This window comes from Macaca fascicularis, chromosome 10 (assembly GCF_037993035.2).
Source record: "Macaca fascicularis isolate 582-1 chromosome 10, T2T-MFA8v1.1".
Classification (NCBI taxonomy): Eukaryota; Metazoa; Chordata; class Mammalia; order Primates; family Cercopithecidae; genus Macaca; species Macaca fascicularis.
The window spans coordinates 26,498,267-26,516,389 of record NC_088384.1 but is presented as its reverse complement, the minus strand read 5'-3'; the positions used below and the strand labels follow the sequence as shown (position 1 = coordinate 26,516,389).

At 49.9% G+C, this 18,123-nt stretch overlaps 2 protein-coding genes across 3 annotated transcripts in view; one reads left to right on the top strand and one right to left on the bottom strand.

Moving 5' to 3' along the window:
- Positions 1 to 578, bottom strand: part of KIAA1671 (KIAA1671 ortholog) — a 253,647-nt gene extending 253,069 nt beyond the window's left edge. For both annotated transcript variants that reach the window (XM_065522346.2, XM_005567751.5), the window contains exon 1: positions 492 to 578. The gene's annotated coding sequence lies outside the window, so the exon portion shown is untranslated. The remainder of the gene's footprint in view (positions 1 to 491) is intronic.
- Positions 579 to 6,609: 6,031 nt separating this feature from the next.
- LHFPL7 (LHFPL tetraspan subfamily member 7) lies at positions 6,610 to 17,909 on the top strand. The gene is made up of 4 exons (XM_015457382.4): positions 6,610 to 6,750; positions 13,542 to 13,759; positions 14,727 to 14,865; positions 17,416 to 17,909. Exons 2-4 carry the CDS (start codon positions 13,559 to 13,561, stop codon positions 17,676 to 17,678), a joined length of 603 nt encoding a protein of 200 aa, XP_015312868.3. The 5' UTR covers positions 6,610 to 6,750; positions 13,542 to 13,558; the 3' UTR covers positions 17,679 to 17,909.
- Positions 17,910 to 18,123: the final 214 nt, after the last annotated feature.

The window sequence follows — 18,123 nt, the reverse complement described above, 5'->3', positions numbered from 1 at the left end:
CTCAGCTCCCGGCCACCGGATCTCTCTGAATCCATTCGCAAGGCTCAGGCTAGCGTGGGAGGAGATTGATCCTCTCGCTCCCAGTTCTGAATCGCCCTCTGCCGTCACCCCTGACTGGGGATCCAGTGGGACCCCAGGCCTCCAGCGCCCGATCCCCTGCAGGGATCGACTCCCAAGTCGCCAACCGGGTGGCACGTGATCCATTGGCTGCCCTATGCGGGATCTTCCCGCGGGATCCACTCTCAAGTCTCGGGAGACGGATTCCCCGGCTCCCAAACCGGGATCCTCCCTCCCCGCAGACCCGGAGTCTGGGGAAATCCTCCCGGTCCCCGCCTCTTCCCCAGCCAACTTTGCCAACTTTTCTCCCGGGGCCTCGGCCGGGCAGAAACTTGGCGGCCCTCGCCCGCCGCCGTCACCCCCAGCTACCTCGCCGGCCGGGGACAGGAGGTGACCAGCCGGCCCCCATTCCCCACAGCCGCTGCGCAACCTACCGTGGAGCCACCGCCAGCCCGCGCCGCGCCGCCACCTGCCCGCAGCCCGCGGCACCTGCCCGCTGAGCCCGCAGCCCCGCGCAGCCTAGCCTGCTGGGGGCGGGGCCTCGGGTGGGGACGCGCCCCCGTCACCATGGGAACTGCGGCCGGCCGCGCCTGCGCGGAGGGGAACAGAGCCTGCAGGACCCGAGGCGGCAGTGGCGCCTGGGCCTGGGACCTCTCCGGCGGGTCAGAGGTCACGACTCGCTTGGACACCCCTGCCGGAAGCGCTCCCGCCCCTCGAGGCCCGACCCGGCTCTGTCCAACTGGGAACTTTGCTCCCGGTCCCCTCCCGCGTCCCCTGGATGTTCCCCAGTCACCAGCCAGGATTCCCCGCCACCGGCACCGACCCGCTGCCCAGCCGGCGACCCCGAAAGCCTAATGCAACCCAGAAATTAAGGAGGTGCTCCATAAATGTGGGCCCATTGACTTGCCTGGGCTGCTGGTGCCGGCCCGGGGGCGGGCAAGGTCTGTGCGCGGTGCTGGCGCCTCCTCGCGCCAAGCAAGGGGACTGCACCCGAGAGTTCCCTGGGGCGCCTACTGTGTGCGAATCCTCCTGCCATTGTGTTGTGGATTTGGGTTGTGGGGTAATGGGTATAGGAACTTGTGACAAGTTGAGAGAATCGTAGGAAGTCGCCTCTGAAAGAAAATACCTGTTCTGTTATCCTTGACTCATTTCATTCAGCAGATCTTTATTAAGCACCTGTTGTATACCGGGTCCTGGAGACCCAGTGGTGGGCAGCTGGCAAAATCCAGGCTGTTGTGCAGCTTACAGATATTGAAACAAATAATTTCGCGAGTATATCGAATTGACTCTGTGACATGTGCTCCTATGGGAAATGTACAGAGCATAAATAACTGGAGGACCTAAAATCAATGTGCCTTTATTATAAGCAAGATAGACCTCAATAAAGCTGAAAAAGAAAAGGATATCACAGGCTGTGCGCGGTGGCTTGTAATCCCAGCATTTTGGGAGACCGAGGCGGGTGGATCACCTGAGGTCATGAGTTTGAGACCAGCATGGCCAAAATTATGAAACCCCATCACTACTAAAAATTACAAAAATTAGCTGGGCGTGGTGGCGGATGCCTGTGATCCCAGCTACTCGGGAGGCTGAGGCAGGAGAATGGCTTGAACCCGGGACTTGGAGATTGCAGTGAGCCAAGATCGCACCACTGCACTCCAGCCTGGGCGACAGAGCAAGACTCCGTCTCAAAAGAAAAAGAAAGAAAGAGGCCGGGCGCGGTGGCTCAAGCCTGTAATCCCAGCACTTTGGGAGGCCGAGGCGGGTGGATCACGAGGTCAGGAGATCGAGACCATCCTTGCTAACATGGTGAAACCCCGTCTCTACTAAAAATACAAAAAAAACTAGCCGGGCGTGGTGGCGGGCGCCTGTAGTCCCAGCTACTCAGAGGCTGAGGCAGGAGAATGGCGTGAACCTGGGAGGCGGAGCTTGCAGTGAGCCGAGATCGCGCCACTGCACTCCAGCCTGGGTGACACAGCGCGAGACTCCGTCTCAAAAAAAAAAAAAAAAGAAAGAAAGAAAAAGAGAAAAGAAAAGGACATCACGTTGTGTGGCTTCAGGAGGATTGGTGGGGAGACTTCTTGCCTCATTTTGCTTTTAAGTTGTTGGGTGTGTGTAAGAAACAAGGGCAGCTCCTGTTCCACACCATTTGCACCACAAGCCTTTTGAAGGTCTGATCATCACCCTCAGACCCAGACAGGGTAAACCCTGTTTACCAAACAGCAGCCTGAGAACCCCCAACGGACTTGTGTACAGTGCTGGAACCCAGGAATTGGGGGGCAGAGGTCCCATGAGGTCTCATGTCTCAGGACATTCTCCTTATCATCTGTGTATCTTGAGTACAGTCATCAAAAGGATCAAACCCAGTCGCTTTTACAGACGACTACCACTTCCAGAGAGAAGTCTGTGAGTAGGAGACCAGGAACGGCTGGATTGAAACTTAAAATCCTTCAAAATCCACTTAAGTCAGGCTTTTACATGACGTGTATGTTACACCAGCAAAGGCAAATCATTGTTGATTGTCTGCTCTTCTCTCTAGACCTCCTGGGGGAAGGGACTTCTCTCTCTCTTTCACCTCCGATTCCCAGTGCCTAGAACAGGGCTTGGCACACAGCAGGTGCTCAAAGAATATATGCTAAGTGCATGAATGACCAAGAGCTAATGACATGCATCTGCTGCCCCTCCTCCCTAACCTTATGGGAACTTCCTGTCTCTCCTGGGCAAATCTCCATGAACCAGAATGTGTAGGCTGGGGGTTCTGTTTAACGGAATGTTCCATGTTTCTCAGCTCCCCAGCCAATGCAGGCTTCCACCTTGGCATCTCCTCTCCATTCCAGAACATAAGGATGGGAGGGGACAAGACAGTCATCCTCCTCCCACGCCCCATGGAGACTCAAACCCAGACATGTCCCCAGCCCTGACCATCAACCCTACTCTCCGCCTCAAGAGATGCCCAGCCCAGGCCGGGTGTCAGCTCTTCCATCCCTGTCAAGCTTTAAGGGGATTCCAGAAGTGCTGAACTACAACTCCCAGAGTCCTCCTGAACCTGGACCCAGAAGGGGCAGGACTTCCTGGTTCAGCCCCCGCCTTAGCTGGTTCCCCCTGCATTCCTGTGTCTTCCCGCCTAGGTAAGAGATGCCAGCTCGCACATACCCAGAGGTGGACCCTGACCAAAGAGGTGTCAGGTTGTACACTGTTTCCAGAGGCAACACCCCTCCCTCCCCCCACGTCACCACTCCCAGCCCTGGCTTTTCTTTTTCTAAGAATAGAGCACAGTGCTTCCCAGGGATTTTCCCAGAACCCTTTCTTTGCATTCTTCTGTCCCCTCCTCCAGGAAGTCTGTCCTGATTAGCCTCTGTCAGCTCTGCCAGCAGAACTTGCTGCAACGGTGGAGATGGTCTATATCTGCACTGTCCAACATTAGCCACAGATAACTACTGAGTACTTAAAATGAGGTCAGGGAGACTGAGGAACTAAGTCTTACATTTTATTTAATTTTAATTAGTATAAATTTTAAAATCTACATGTGGCCCTGGCTACCATATTGAACAGTATAGCTCTACACACCACACACTCCTTGCAAAGGCCATGTTCATGCATTTTCGTTGGTGCATATTTATCCATTTTGTTTTTCCTCAAATTTATCTGCATCTTCAGTGTGAGAGCCAATATGTTCTTTGAAATGTTTTCCCTCAACACTAGTCCTATGCCCATGCCATTACCCCCACCAGGAAGTCTTTGCCTTCTGCCTCCCCATCATCTGGTTAACAATGTCCCTCAGATCTTAGCTTCTACATCGGTTCCTCCAAAAAGCCATCCCTAACCACCAAAACTGATTAGATGTTGCAGAATCTGGGGCTGGTGCCCTCACCCATTAAAGTTCTGATCACACTGTCGTATCATTGCCCAATTACTTTTCACTCACTTTCTAGGCTGTGAGGTCCTTGTGGGAAGAGACTAGCGTAGTACCTGAAACAGATCTGACACCCAATAAATATTCATGAAGTTCAACGTTGCATAAATGTTTTCACATGCTGGAATCCAGCGTTTGGTTCATGGTGATGATACTAATGAAGGTTATCATTTTTTCAGCCAAATATTTTGCCTGTGCTATCTCATTAAACTCCACAACAACCTATAAGATATGCTCTATTATTATTATTATTATTATTATTACTTAATTTTTTTCAAGACACAGTCCCGCTCTGTCGTCCAGGCTGGAGTGCAGTAGCACAATCTTGGCTCACTACACAGCCTCGCCCTCCTGGGCTCAAGCCATACCCCCGCCTCAGGCTCCCGAGCAGCTGGGACTACAGGTGTGCACTATCATGCTTGGCTAATTTTTGTATTTTTATAGAGATGGGATTTTTCCGTGTTGCCCAGGCTGGTTTTGAACTCCTGGTTCAAGCTATTCACCCGCCTCAATCCCCCAAAATGCTGGGGTTACAAGTATGAGCCACTGTGCCCTGCTGAGATACTCTATTATTATCTACCTTTTACAGATGAAGGATCTGAAGCTCAGAGGTTAAGTAAGTTGCCCAAGGTCACACAGCTAGTATTTCAGCCTGGCTCCCTGGAAAACAGAGCCCAAGGCAAATTTTATGCACTAATGCTTTATTAGGGATAAAATCCAACTCAGTAAGGGTGAAGGGAAAGGGATTTCAAGGCAGGGGAGGAGGGAGAGCAAATGTAAGACATGCCTTACTAGGCTGGCTACAGAAGCCGCATGAAACAGACCATGGAAGGGATGAAGGAAGGGCAAAGACTTTGTTGGCCGGCACCTCCCGTCCCCTGTCCATGATTAGTCACCATTGGGCCCAATTGTGTTATCTGTGCCTGCAGACAGCCCCAAGGGAAGCTAATTCCATACACAGGGCTTCACCTGAGTCTAGAAGAGGGTCCAGGGCTCCCTCCCTTAAAGCGGGTCAGGTCTACTTGAATGAGAACGGGAGATGCCGGCCTAGGTGGCCCAGTAGCTGCAGCAACTGACCCAAGCCACCTGCAGGCGGAAGTGAGAGGAGGCTTGATCTTGTCCAGAGTTGCTGGCTGGCCGGGAAGGACACAGCTGAGCACACCTGAGAAGGTGCATCAGTCAAGCCTGATACAGCAAGTAAACATCAGAACTGAAATCCAAATCCAGTTTAGGCTAACTCCAGTGCCCTTCAACACATATCGATTGAAAGGGGAAAAATGAATACATGAATACTTGAATGAGTGACCGGGGGAAAAACGCTGGCAACCACCACTCCAGACGCCCTCGTTTTACAGGTAGAGAAACTGAGGCCAAGGAGGCAGAGATGACCCAACACAGGTCACACTGACTGAGGTGGCAGAGCTGGGATTTGAGTAAAGCCTGAGCCACAGGCTTCACTGAGATTTTCTGCCTCTAACTGGCTGGGAATCTCCTGCTTCCGACAGTACCAACTGCCATGTGCTCATTTGTTAAGCTACAGGGAAAAGCTAGCATTTCCTGCGCACTGACGCAATGTCTCCTGTTCTCACCTTCCTAGCAGCCATCTCCCCTCTGCCAGCAGCATCTCCGTTTTCCTCCAGAGAAGAACCCCATCCTCTACATTCAGTCCATGGAGTTTCAAGGGGGGTGAGGCCTCGCGACACCCTTACTTGATCCTCACTTTCCAAACCTCAACCCCCAACCCCAGGACACAGGGTATAGGTCTGGCCAATCAGAGCATCCCATTTGCCTGGCCACAATGATTGACTGGTGGTGGGCATGGGATTCACGTTTGTCCGTTGAGTGTTAAGCACAACACTAGCTACAATAGTGTGCAAAGAGAAGCTTTATTTTCTGTGGGGTTGCTGAGTCTGGGAATGTCAGCCTGGAGCCACCAAAGGACAATATTGTTAGAGAGAATCTGCCTAGAGAGTGAAGCCAACTGAGCAGAAAGCAGAACTGAGAGATGGAGAGAGAGAGAGGTTCTGAAGACATTGCTTATTTACCTGGATCCCGCTGTGCCTGAAGCCCATCCCAGAGAATTTCAGTTGTGTGAACCAACACATTTCTCACGTCTATTTGAGTGGTGCTTCTATCACTTATAGCAAAAGAATACCAGCACCTACTCTGTGCCAAGTCTTGTGCTAAGGATAAAGATATTTAAGACACAGTGCCTGACTTTGAGAAGTTCACAGCTCACAGGGAAGGTCCTATGAGAAATACAGACAAATATGCATATCAGTTGCCTGGGCTAGAATTATGAGGGCAGAAAGGTAGAGAACACAGTGGCAGCCACATCTAAACTCCCAATCCCATTTCTCCTCCTGAGATTCTATCTGTGGTTTCCTACACCTGGCGTTTAATCATAGATCAGTTAATCCCTGTTGGTGCCTTGTCCTACCCAGAAAACACAATACCCTCCCCTTGTCCCCACTTGGGGCTGGCTTTCCCCTCTTTGCTCAGCCTACCCAGCAGCCTGGAGTGAAGACTATTGATTTAAGGAAGTGGGAAGGAAAAACCACACACACACACACACACACACACGCACACAAACACACACACCCTCAGACCAGTTTATCAAGTGTGCCCGGGCATTGTTCTACAAGCTAAATTCTTCCTCGAAAGGAAAGGAGAATTTTACAAGGTCACAGACGTGGATCCAAAGCCGGAGCCTGAGCAGAGCTGGCCACGTTGGAAGGTCTTGACCTAAAGCGTGGTGAGTCTGGAGGGAAAAGTGACCTGAGGTGAGTAGTGGGGAGGCAAGGAAACTGGGATAGCATGAAGCACACTGCTCAGGGACTGTTAGGGGCTTCAGGGAGACCATGAGCCTCTGAAATGACATACAACTCTATGCGTGTGTGTGTGTGTGCATGCGTGCTATTGTGCATGCTTGCTCGTGTGAGACTGCATGTGGAAACATACATAGTTTTGTTTTTTGGGGTTTCGGCTTTTTTTCAGTTTTTTTTTTTGAGACAATCTTGCTCTGTCACCCAGGCTGGAGTGCAATGGTATGATCTTGGCTCACTACAACCTCGCCTCCCAGGTTCAAGTGATTCTCTTGCCTCAGCCTCCTGAATAGCTGAGATTACAGGCGCCTGCCACCGTGCCCAGCTAATTTTTGTATTTTTAGTAGAGACAGGGTTTTGCCATATTGACCAGGCTGGTCTCGAACTCCTGACCTTAGGTGATCTGCCTGCCTTGGCCTCCCAAAGTGCTGGGATTATAGGCATGAGCCACCGCACCTGGGCAACATCCATAGTTTTTTGTTTTTGTTTGTTTGTTTGTTTTTGAGATGGAGTCTCGCTCTGTCATCCAGGCTGGAGTGCAGTGGCCGGATCTCAGCTCACTGCAAGCTCCGCCTCCCGGGTTTACGCCATTCTCCTGCCTCAGCCTCCCGAGTAGCTGGGACTACAGGTGCCCGCCACCTCGCCCGGCTAGTTTTTTGTATTTTTTAGTAGAGACGGGGTTTCACCGTGTTAGCCGGGATGGTCTCGATCTGCTGACCTCGTGATCCACCCATCTTGGCCTCCCAAAGTGCTGGGATTACAGGCCTGAGCCACCGCGCCCGGCCCATCCGTAGTTTTAAATCATATCTTCAAAGGAACGCATCACCCTCCAAAGGGTTAAGTCCCACTGACCTTCCTTTTGTAGATGGGGAACCTGAGGCTCAGAGCCAGTACATAATTTCTCCTAGGTGGCACAATTTGTAACAGATGCTGAAATAGACCCAGAAATTGGACTTACTTGGCTGCATAGCCGGGAGAATGTGATAAAGGATACAAGTTCTCCCTAGACCCATTTTGCCCATCTGTGCATCTTAGCCTGGACATGGCCTGCACCCCCCAGGCTAGACTGGGTGCCCTTCCTCTGTGCTCATCCCCAATGTCACCCCAGTCTTTTTCATGGTGTGGAGCTGTGTCTGTACTCATGCCTGTATATATCAATTGATTGGTGGGTTGGAGAAGATACACATCTCAAGCTTTGCTTACACAACCTCACACTCAGACACCTCCACCTGCCCTAGTAAACCTGTTGCTTCTGCAGGTTCTCTGTCCGAGGTCAAAAGTCCTAGAGGCATTCTTGCCTCTTCACTTTGCCTCACACCCCAGGCCTACTCTATTAGCAAATCTGATCAGCTTGACCTTTGCCCTTCAAAATCGATCCAGAATCTGACCACTCTTTGTCCTCCTCCCCTGCCCCTACCTTAACGTCCATCCACATCCACCTTTGTCTCTTGTCTGACTGATGAGTCACGTTCTGAAGGCTTCTCCCTCTGCTTCCCTTCTGCCTGTTCTCCACCCAGGAGCCAGAGTGGTCTTTTGAAAACCTAGGATTGTTCCGCCGGGTGCGGTGGCTCACGCCTGTAATCCCAGCATTTTGGGAGGCTGAGGCGGGCAGATCAAGAGGTCAGGAGATCGAAACCATCCTGGCTAACACAGTGAAACCCCGTCTCTACTAAAAATACAAAAAATTAGCCGGGCGTGGTGGCGGGCGCCTGTAGTCCCAGCTACTCGGGAGACTGAGGCAGGAGAATGGCGTGAACCTGGGAGGCGGAGCTTGCAGTGAGCCGAGATTGTGCCACTGCACTCCAGCCTGGGCGACAGAGCGAGACTCTGTCTCAAACAAAAGAGATCAACACCAGCCTGGCCAACATGGAGAAACCCGTCTCCACTAAAAATACAAAATTAGCCGGGCGTGGTGGCACATGCCTGTAGTCCCAGCTACTCAGGAGGCTGAGGCAGGAGAATCACTTGAACCCAAGAGGCAGAGGTTGGAGTGAGCCAAGATCATGCCACTGTACTCCAGCCTGGCGACAGATCTCTAAAAAAATATATATATACATATTAGCCAGGCATGGTGGTGCATACCTGTAGCCCCAGCTACTTGGGAGGCTGAGGTGGGAGGATTGCTTGAGCCCCAGGAGGTTGAGACTGCAGTGAGCTGTGGTTGCGCCACTGCACTCCAGCCTGGGCAACAGAATAAGACCTTATCTCTACTACAAGTTCCACCGCTCTTTCCTATCCTCGTTTCTTCTAGTCACATGGGCCTCTTTTTATCCTCAAATGTGCCAAGAGCACACTCACCTCAGGGCCTTTGCACCTGCTCCCCACTCTGCTTGTAATATTCCTCTGACACCTCTCCATGTGGCTCCCTCCATCACCTTCTTCAGGCCCAGCTCAAAGGTCACCTTCTCATGGGGCTTTCCATGACCATCCCCCAATTACCCAGTCACTTGCTATATCCCTCCAACGCTTCATTTTTCTCTAGGGCACTTATTGACATCTAGCATATTACATATTGACTTGCTTTTTTCCTCCCTGTCTCTCTCCCTCCAGAGTCTATGTTCCATAAGGAGGGGCTTTGTCTGTTTTCCTCACTGCTGAATCCCCAGGACCCAGAACAGTTCCTGCAACATTGTAGACACGCAATAAATATTTGTTGAATGGATGAGCACATGGACATATTGCTATATCTTGTGGGTCTGTCTTGCCCACAAAACTCTAAGCTCCTTGAAGGTGGGGACTACGTTCTGTTCACCACTGTATCCTGGGGGTAGGGGGTTAAGGAGTCACACTGAGCTGGGCACATTAAAGTTGAATGAATGATTGATCAACCCCTCCAGTTTACAAAGAAGAAAGACATAGAAGCCAGAAGAAGAAGGAAACTTGGTTTGACATATCAAGTCCCTAGCAACCACCTCTAAACTCCCAATCCCATTTCTCCTCCTGAGATTCTGCCTTCGTGTGGCTTCTCTGGAATCATCCGTGCCCCTTGGGCAGGGCTGTCAGGAGAGTTGACCATGCCCTAACCCTGGGCAGCTCTAGTAAGCCACTGGGTTCGTTGGCCTTTAAATTAAATCCTTAATATCACTTTGGGCCCAGAACCCGAGCCTGATTCCCTAAGTCTGAGTCTCAGTTCTATGGCTTGCTTCCTGAGCCTCAGTTTTGCCATCTGTAAAATGGGAACAGTGATAATAGTATCTACCTCATCAGGTGGCCACAGGGTTTATAGGTAATGAGTGCTTACCTATGCAATTGCTTAGACTGAAGCCTAGTGAGCGCACAGAAACTGTTAACTGCTATTAAAAGTTAAGCACTGAACCAGAGGAGAAAATATTCAGTCCCTTTCAAGCTTCCCTTAGGTGGATTCCAGCTAATTGCAGCCTGGTCGGATGTGGTTTCGGGTTATAATGCCTCATTTAGGTTTCTGGGCACCTGGACGGTTGGCGTGATTTTCCCAGGTGACATTGAGCATTATCTGGAGAACAAAACTCCTTTCAAGGTGAGAAACGCCTGGACAGTCACTAGCGCAGCCAGAGAGAGGCACAATCATAGGCCTCAGTGGATTCAGCTCTTCCAGGCTTCCTGGCTGGAATTACACCCCTCAGGATCTTGCCAACCCAAAGGAGAGGCTGATTTTGGTGTAGGGAAAACAGCAACACCAAAAGAAACACACACACACACACACACACACACACACACACACACACACACACACTTTATCCCCTTGAAGCTTCACAACAACCCTCACTCCCATTTTCCAGAGAAGTGAGGCCATCTCCCCAAACTCCGATAGATGGGAAGGGGAGGATCTGGGCTTCTCTGCCTTTTTCCATCATATCACCCCGCCCACTGACTGATCCCAACACTATCTTCCCCTAGTCCAGATTAAGGAATTCATAATCTTCTTGTACAGATGGAGAAACTGAGGCCCAGAGCAATGGGGCCACTTGCCCCAGGTACCGCACCAGGGATATGGTGGAGTGGTTGGTTGGCCTCCAACCCCAGAATTCCCGCCATGTTTAGTGGGTGGCTGGGCTTAGTTGGCCAAGGTGAAACCCAAGGTTGTACGGCAGGGGCCTGGCAAAGCTGCCCAGGTGCCCTTGGCCTGGTTGGCAGCTCAGCTGCTTTTGACCCTGAGTGCCCTTGGGCAGGCTCACCCTTTCAGTCTTCCTTTCTGGCCATCAAGGGCGGGATTGGCTGTTTGTTAGCAAATCACCTTCCAGCCTCAACCATGCCATGAAACCATGTCTATTATTATTTAAGTAAGACTTGACTTTACACTGACTTGCTTTTTTATTAAAATACATTTGAATTTTGGCCAGGCACGGTGGCTCACGCCCGTAATCCCAGCACTTTGGGAGGCCGAGGCAGGCAGATCGCGAGGTCGGGAGATTGAGACCATCCTGGCCAACATGGTGAACCCCCATCTCTGCTGAAAATACAAAAATTAGCTGGGCGTGGTGGCTTGTGCCTGTAATCCCAGCTACTCAGGAGGCTGAGGCAGGAGAATCACTTGAACCAGGGAGTCGGAGGCTGCAATGAGCCGAGATCGTGCCACTGCACTCCAGCCTGGAGACAGAGCAAGACTCCGTCTCAAAACAAAACAAAACAAAACAAACAGAAAACCAACATTTGAATTTCCATTGGAAAAGCAGTATCATGCCAAAAAAAAAAAAAAAAAAAAAAGAAGAACAAATATATGCAAAATCAAACCACATTCACAGATTCTCACTAGAGTCTTGCTATGGATTGAATATTTGTGTCCGCTCAGAATTTATATTTTGAAACCCTAACCTCCAAGGTTGATATTAGGAGGTGAGGCCCTTGGGATCTGCTTCAAGGGAACCCAAACCAAGACAGGCAGAACAGGTGTACACATGACAACATGAATGCATCCTAAACCCATGTTGTTTCAGCCCAAAAGTAAGACACAGAATGCAAAACATGAGATAATACCACCTGGCAGCCTGGCCAATGTGGTGAAACCCTGTCTCTACTAAAAATACAAAAATTAGCCAGGTGTGGTAGCACGTGCCTTTAGTCCCAGCTACTCAGGAGGCTGAGGCAGGAGAATCGCTTGAAACTGGGAGGCAGAGGTTGCAATGAGCTGGCATGGCACCACTGCATTTCAGCCTGGGTGACAGAGCAAGAATCTGTCTCAAAAAAAAAAAAAAACAAAAAACAAACAAACAAAAAAAAAGATAGGCCGGGCGCGGTGGCTCACGCCTGTAATCCCAGCACTTTGGGAGGCCGAGGTGGGCGGATCATGAGGTCAGGAGTTTGAGACCATCCTGGCTAACACGGTGAAACCCCATCTCTACTAAAAATACAAAAAATTATCTGGGCGTGGTGGCGGGTGCCTGTAGTCCCAGCTACTCGGGAGGCTGAGGCAGGAGAATGGCGTGAACCCAGGTGGCGGAGCTTGCCGTGAGCGGAGATCGCACCACCGCACTCCAGCCTGGGCGACAGAGTGAGGCTCCGTCTCAAAAAAAAAATAAAGATAATACCATCTGCAGCAATGAGAAATGCATGCATACAGCACCACACCAATTTTGCAAACCTAACTCCACACAAAATGACACACATTAAATGATTAAAATAAAAAAACAAGGTGGCTGCTATAAACAGCATCTGTGCTGCTTGAAACCAGCTTGACCAATATAGGGAGACCCTGTTTCCACAAAAAATGAAAAAAAGGTTTCTAATTAGCCACATGTGACGGAATGTCTCTGCAAAAAATTAAAATAAATAAAAATTAGCTGGACATGGTGGTGTGCCCCAGTACTCCCAGCTATTTAGCAGGCTGTGGTGGGAGGATTGCTTCAGCCCAGAAGTTTGAGGTGGTGGTGAGCTATGATCATGCCACTGCACTCCAGCTTTTTTTCACTGAAAGAAAGAAAGAGAAAGAAAAGAAAGAAGAAAGAAAGAGGGGGGGGGAGGGAGAGAGAGAGGACAGAGAGAGAGCAAGCAAGCAAGCATATGTGTCTGAATTTTTTTTTTTTTTTTTTTTTTTTTGAGACAGAGTCTCGCTCTGTTGCCCAGGCTGGAGTGCAGTGGCACAATCTCGGCTCCCTGCAAGCTCCGCCTCCTGGGTTCATGCCATTCTCCTGCCTCAACCTCCCGAGTAGCTGGGACTACAGGCACCCACCACCACGCCCAGCTAATTTTTTGTATTTTTAGTAGAGATGGGGTTTCACTATGTTAGCCAGGATGGTCTCGATCTCCTGACCTCGTGATCCGCCCACCTCAGCCTCCCAAAGTGCTGGGATTACAGGCGTGAGCCACCGCGCCCGGCCTCTATGTGTGTGAATTTTTAAAAGGTGCCCCGTCTGGGTAGAAGCAGCCCTTTTGAACAGGGGAGGCTTGATGGGCTGAAAGAATGGATAAATGGATGAATGAACAAACACATGAATAAATGAAAGTATGGACAGAATATGAGAAGATCCTTGCATGGACCAGTGAGAATGATGCACCATGCAGAAGGTGGAGGGGCACATGTTCAAAGGTCTTTAAGGGCTAACATTTATTCTAGGACTTGGGGGTTGTACTTCTAGAATTTGTTAGGACAAAGTAACCCCCACTACCAGACCACAGTTATTAGCACCTCCCATTTGCATCTCCAGGCTCAAGGGGGGCTGATGATGTGGGGTCTGATCATAACACCAGGTCCTTGGCTAGGGAGCACCTCTGCCAGTCCGTTTCTCTCCTTGTCCCTGCAGTCTCCATCAGTAATCTTCCCTGTTGACCCCTAGGTCAGCGATACTTCCTAATGTTCAGCAGCGTGTGGGTAGCTCTGGGGCTCTCTCTGACCTGCACCTCAGCCCTCAGCCTCATCTCCCCTGCCTGGTTCCAGACCCCAACCTTCTCCTTTGGCATCCTCACCTACTGCTCCTGGCCTCAGGGCAACAGCTGGAACCAGAGCTGCGCAACCTTCAGTTCCCTGGAGGATATTCCTGACTTTGCCTGGAAGGTGAGAGCTGGTTCACCAAGTCACTGGGTCTTCAGGGGCTCGGTTAAACTCATCAGGGTAGGAAAGCTGGCTGAGTGGAATTCGAGGAGGCTTTCCCCGCTGCCTAGGTGTCCCAGTGGCTACGAATTTGCCATTACTCTCCTTAGAACTGAGCACAGAGGTTCTTCAACCTGACAGCCCTTCAGAAACACCTGTGCAACTTTGCAAAAATGCCAAGTTCTGTGCTCCACCCGGAGCCCCTGTCTCCATAGGCGTGGAGTGGGGTCTGGCTACTGATAATTTAGCAAACATGCAGGATGATTCCAAAGGCAGCTGCCAGCCAATATAGCACCTTCGTGCAAATTAGGAAAAGGTGTCCCTTCTTTAGGATGCTCTACTGCCATCTGCTGGAAAGTCACTGTAATCAGTTTGCAAATCTATGATGGCCCGCAATGCGCCTCTGAGAGTTGTGCAGTGTACAACCTGCACACTCCTACCCGGCCACCCTCTAAACACTGCTAGGTTTAAAAGTGAAAGCTAAGGTGTTAAAGTCCCTGTTATGATGCACGTTGCCAAAATCAACAATGGGGAGAATGGGAAAGGACTCCTAGTCCAGCACGTCTAAGGAAGAATATACAGTCTTCAAAATTGATTGTTATAAGGGTGATGTAACGGCAGCTACCAGGTGCCTCTCCTGATGATCCTGACACGTAGCAAGTGCTTAATAAAGGTACTATATGCTGGTCAGTCAGTGTGGATCTTAATTATGGCTCTACCACTTAATTACCCATGTGTTCTGAGGCAAATGACTTCAATTTCTTGGACTTTTATTGGACAGTTTATTTTCTTGGACAGTTTCTTTCTATGTAAAATGGAAATCGTAATAGCACAGACCACATGCTGCAAGGACTCAGAAGCTGGTCCATGAGCAGAGGGAGCACCTGCCCCTGTCCTAGCCAACACACTTCCTTCTGTCTCTTCCCTGCAGGTCTCAGCTGTGATGCTCCTCGGAGGCTGGCTCCTGCTGGCCTTCAATGCAATTTTCCTCCTGTCCTGGGCTGTGGCCCCCAAAGGGCTGTGCCCAAGAAGAAACAGTGTTCCAATGCCGGGGGTGCAGGCAGTGGCAGGTAAATCCAATGCACAGGAACATAGTCAGTGCTCTAGACATATTTATGGAATGAATGAATGAATGAATGAATGAATGAGTCTGTGAGCAGAGCCTGGCCTCTTGGGTCAGATCTCAGAGATAAACCCTAAGATTGTTGACTATTCCTGGTCCTTTGGCAAGCCAGAAATCAGGGGGAGGGAGAGATGGCATCCTTAGTGTCACCCATTCCCGCTGTTAGCTGACCCAGTCTTAATAATCTGTCCCCCTTTGTTTCTCTCTCATCCATCCACTTCGTGTCATCCTTACCAAGACCACCATACACAGTTGGGGATGTTGTGCACTGTGCAAGCATGCCCAGCTGAGAACTGAGGAGATGCTGAAATCTAGCCCATACTTCACTTGCTAAACTGTGAACCTGCAAGACTGCATCTCTCAAGAAGAGTCACTTTTCTGTAATTTATACATAGCTTTTGAATGTACTAGCCAGGTCTTCATTGCAATCCTCATTCAATTAATGCTCCACCATCTCTTGCCTGGATTATAGCAATAAGCACCTCACAGGTCTCACTGCTCTCACTCCTCCCCCTTAGCGTCTATTTGGCCACACACTGGACAAATGCGTCCTGTTCAGTTGACATCAGATCGTGCCCCTCAGACTGGCTTATCCACCCTCCAATCACTTCCCATCATACTCCGATTAAAATCCGAACTTCTTACCGTAGCCTATGAGGCTCCACCTAACCCAGTCCCCAGTCTCTCACCAACCTCATCTCTTCCTTCCTCCGCCAGGCTCAGTGTGCCCTGGCTATTCTGATTTGCAGTCTGTTGCTCATATATACCATGCTTGCTCCCTCCGCCGGACTCCTCTTTCCCCAGATTTTTGCAGGTCTTGCTACTCACTTCATTACGGGCTCTGCTCAGATATCACTGCCTCCATGAGGTCTTCCATGACTTCTAGCTAAGGGAGCTTCCCTCTCCTTAGATTCTCCATCTTCTTACTTTGCTTTATACCTTTCATAGCATATACTTACCTGAAATATCGAATCTGCCTAGTTGATTATTGTCCCTTTCTCCAAAGAACATCAGTTCCATGAGGACAAGGACATGTCTGTCTGCCTTGTTATCACCAGCCCCTAGCACAGTGCTTCATACATAATAGATGCCCAGTAAACATTTGCTGAGTCAATTGATGGAGACATGATCCTTGTCCTAGGCTTGCTTGCAGTGTCTAGTTGGTTGGGGGGTTGGAGGGCATCAGTCAATGGATATTTCACATGATGGGGATGAGCAAAGGATGCTAGAAAAAACTCCAGGAAGCACCTGGCCCAGTGTATGGATGGGCCCAGTGTATGGATGGGTTAAGGCAAGCTTCTTGGAGGAGGTCCCACCTGAGCCAAGTCTGGAAGGATGAGTAGAAGTTAGCCAAGAGTACAAGCAAGGGCGTTTCTGGTAATGGGAACACGAAGAACAAAGGCACGGAGACAAGGGAGCAAGGCATGTTCAGGGAACTGAAAGTAGACAAGGGTGGCTGGAGAGCAGCAAGGGAGGCCAGGGATCTTCTGATTTCTGTTATGAGTGCCTTGGAAGCAAGAAGGTGTCCAGTCATTTCATTAGTATCATTAATGTCCACTGCAACACCTCCAACAGTTTTGATGAATGAACACGTGGTTGGATGGGTAAGCTGGTGAATGGATGAATGAGTGTGTTGACAAGTGGATGGATGAACTGATGGACAGATAGATGGATACATTAGTGGATGGATGGATGGATGGATGGACTGCTGGATGGATGGATTGGTAGATGGATGAATGGACGGATGGAAGGATAGGAAAAATGGATAGAATGGAATATAGTTGGATGGATGTAGGATGAGGGATGGGTGGATGGGTGGATGGATGGATGGGTGGGAGGCAGGTGGCTAAGCAGGCAGATGGACAGATGAGTGGATGAGTGAATAAATAGGTGGATAGAGGGATGGAGAGAATAAGTGGAGTTGAACATGGTTGAGTGGATGGATGAGCAGATGGACAGAAGGGTGGGAGTGTAGTTGAGAGAGTGGGTAGATAAAAGGAGAGATGAGCCAATAAGTAAGTGAATAGATGGATGGGTGGGCTAGGGAATTGCATAAATGAGTGGGTTGATAAGTGGATGGATGAACAATGAATGAATGGGCAGATATCTTAGTGGATAAGGAAAATGGGCAGACTGGATGGATGAATGGAAGATGAGGGTGGATGATGGGTGGGCAGATGGATGGGTGGGAGGCAGGTGGTTAAGTAGGAATATGGATAGAAGGATGGATGTGTGAATGGATATGTAGATAGAAGGATAGAGAAAATAAGTGGGTAAGAGTATGTTTGAATGGATGGGTTAGTGAATGGACAGATAGTTGGAAGCATGGTTGAATGAGTGGGTGGATAAAAGGAGAGATGAGCCAATAAATAAGCAAATGAATGAATGGGTGGGTGGATAGATGGATGGGTGGATATAGGGTGGATGAGTTGTGGGATGGAAAGTTATTGAGGTGCCCCTTGGCCAACACACTGGCTTTCCTTCCTGCTATCTCCAGCTACCGCCATGATTATGGGTCTGCTGGTTTTTCCAATCGGCCTTGCCTCCCCATTCGTCAAGGAAGTCTGCGAAGCCTCCTCCATGTATCACGGTGGGAAGTGCCGTCTGGGTTGGGGTTACACGACCGCTATCCTCAATGTAGTCCTGGCCAGCCTCCTGCCCATCATTAGCTGGCCCCACAGGACCAAGGTCCAAGGGAGGACCATCATCTTCTCCAGGGCCACCGAGAGAATCATCCTTGTGCCAGAAATGAACAAATAAAAATCTCCTGGGAGAGGCACAAAGAACACACTCGAGAGTTTTATGAAATCATCATGTAGCCAATTTCAAATCCCACCTCTGCTCCTTCTTGCTGTGTGACTTCAGGCAAGCCACTTTATCTCTCTGGCATGGTTTTTTCTTCTGGAAAATGAAAGTTGAAATCATATCTACTTCATAAGGTTGTTCTGAGAATTCACTGGAGATACTCTATGTAAATAAAGCACTTTGCACCATGTCTGGCACATAGTGTTCCATAAACATTGGCTACTATTATTATAATCCTTACCTCAAGGACTGTGCTGAGAATTCAACATCTTTATGAAAACTGCCCAGGCTAGCGCGGTGGCTCAAGCCTGTAATCCCAGCACTTTGGGAGGCCGAGACGGGCGGATCACGAGGTCAGGAGATCGAGACCATCCTGGTTAACAAGGTGAAACCCCGTCTC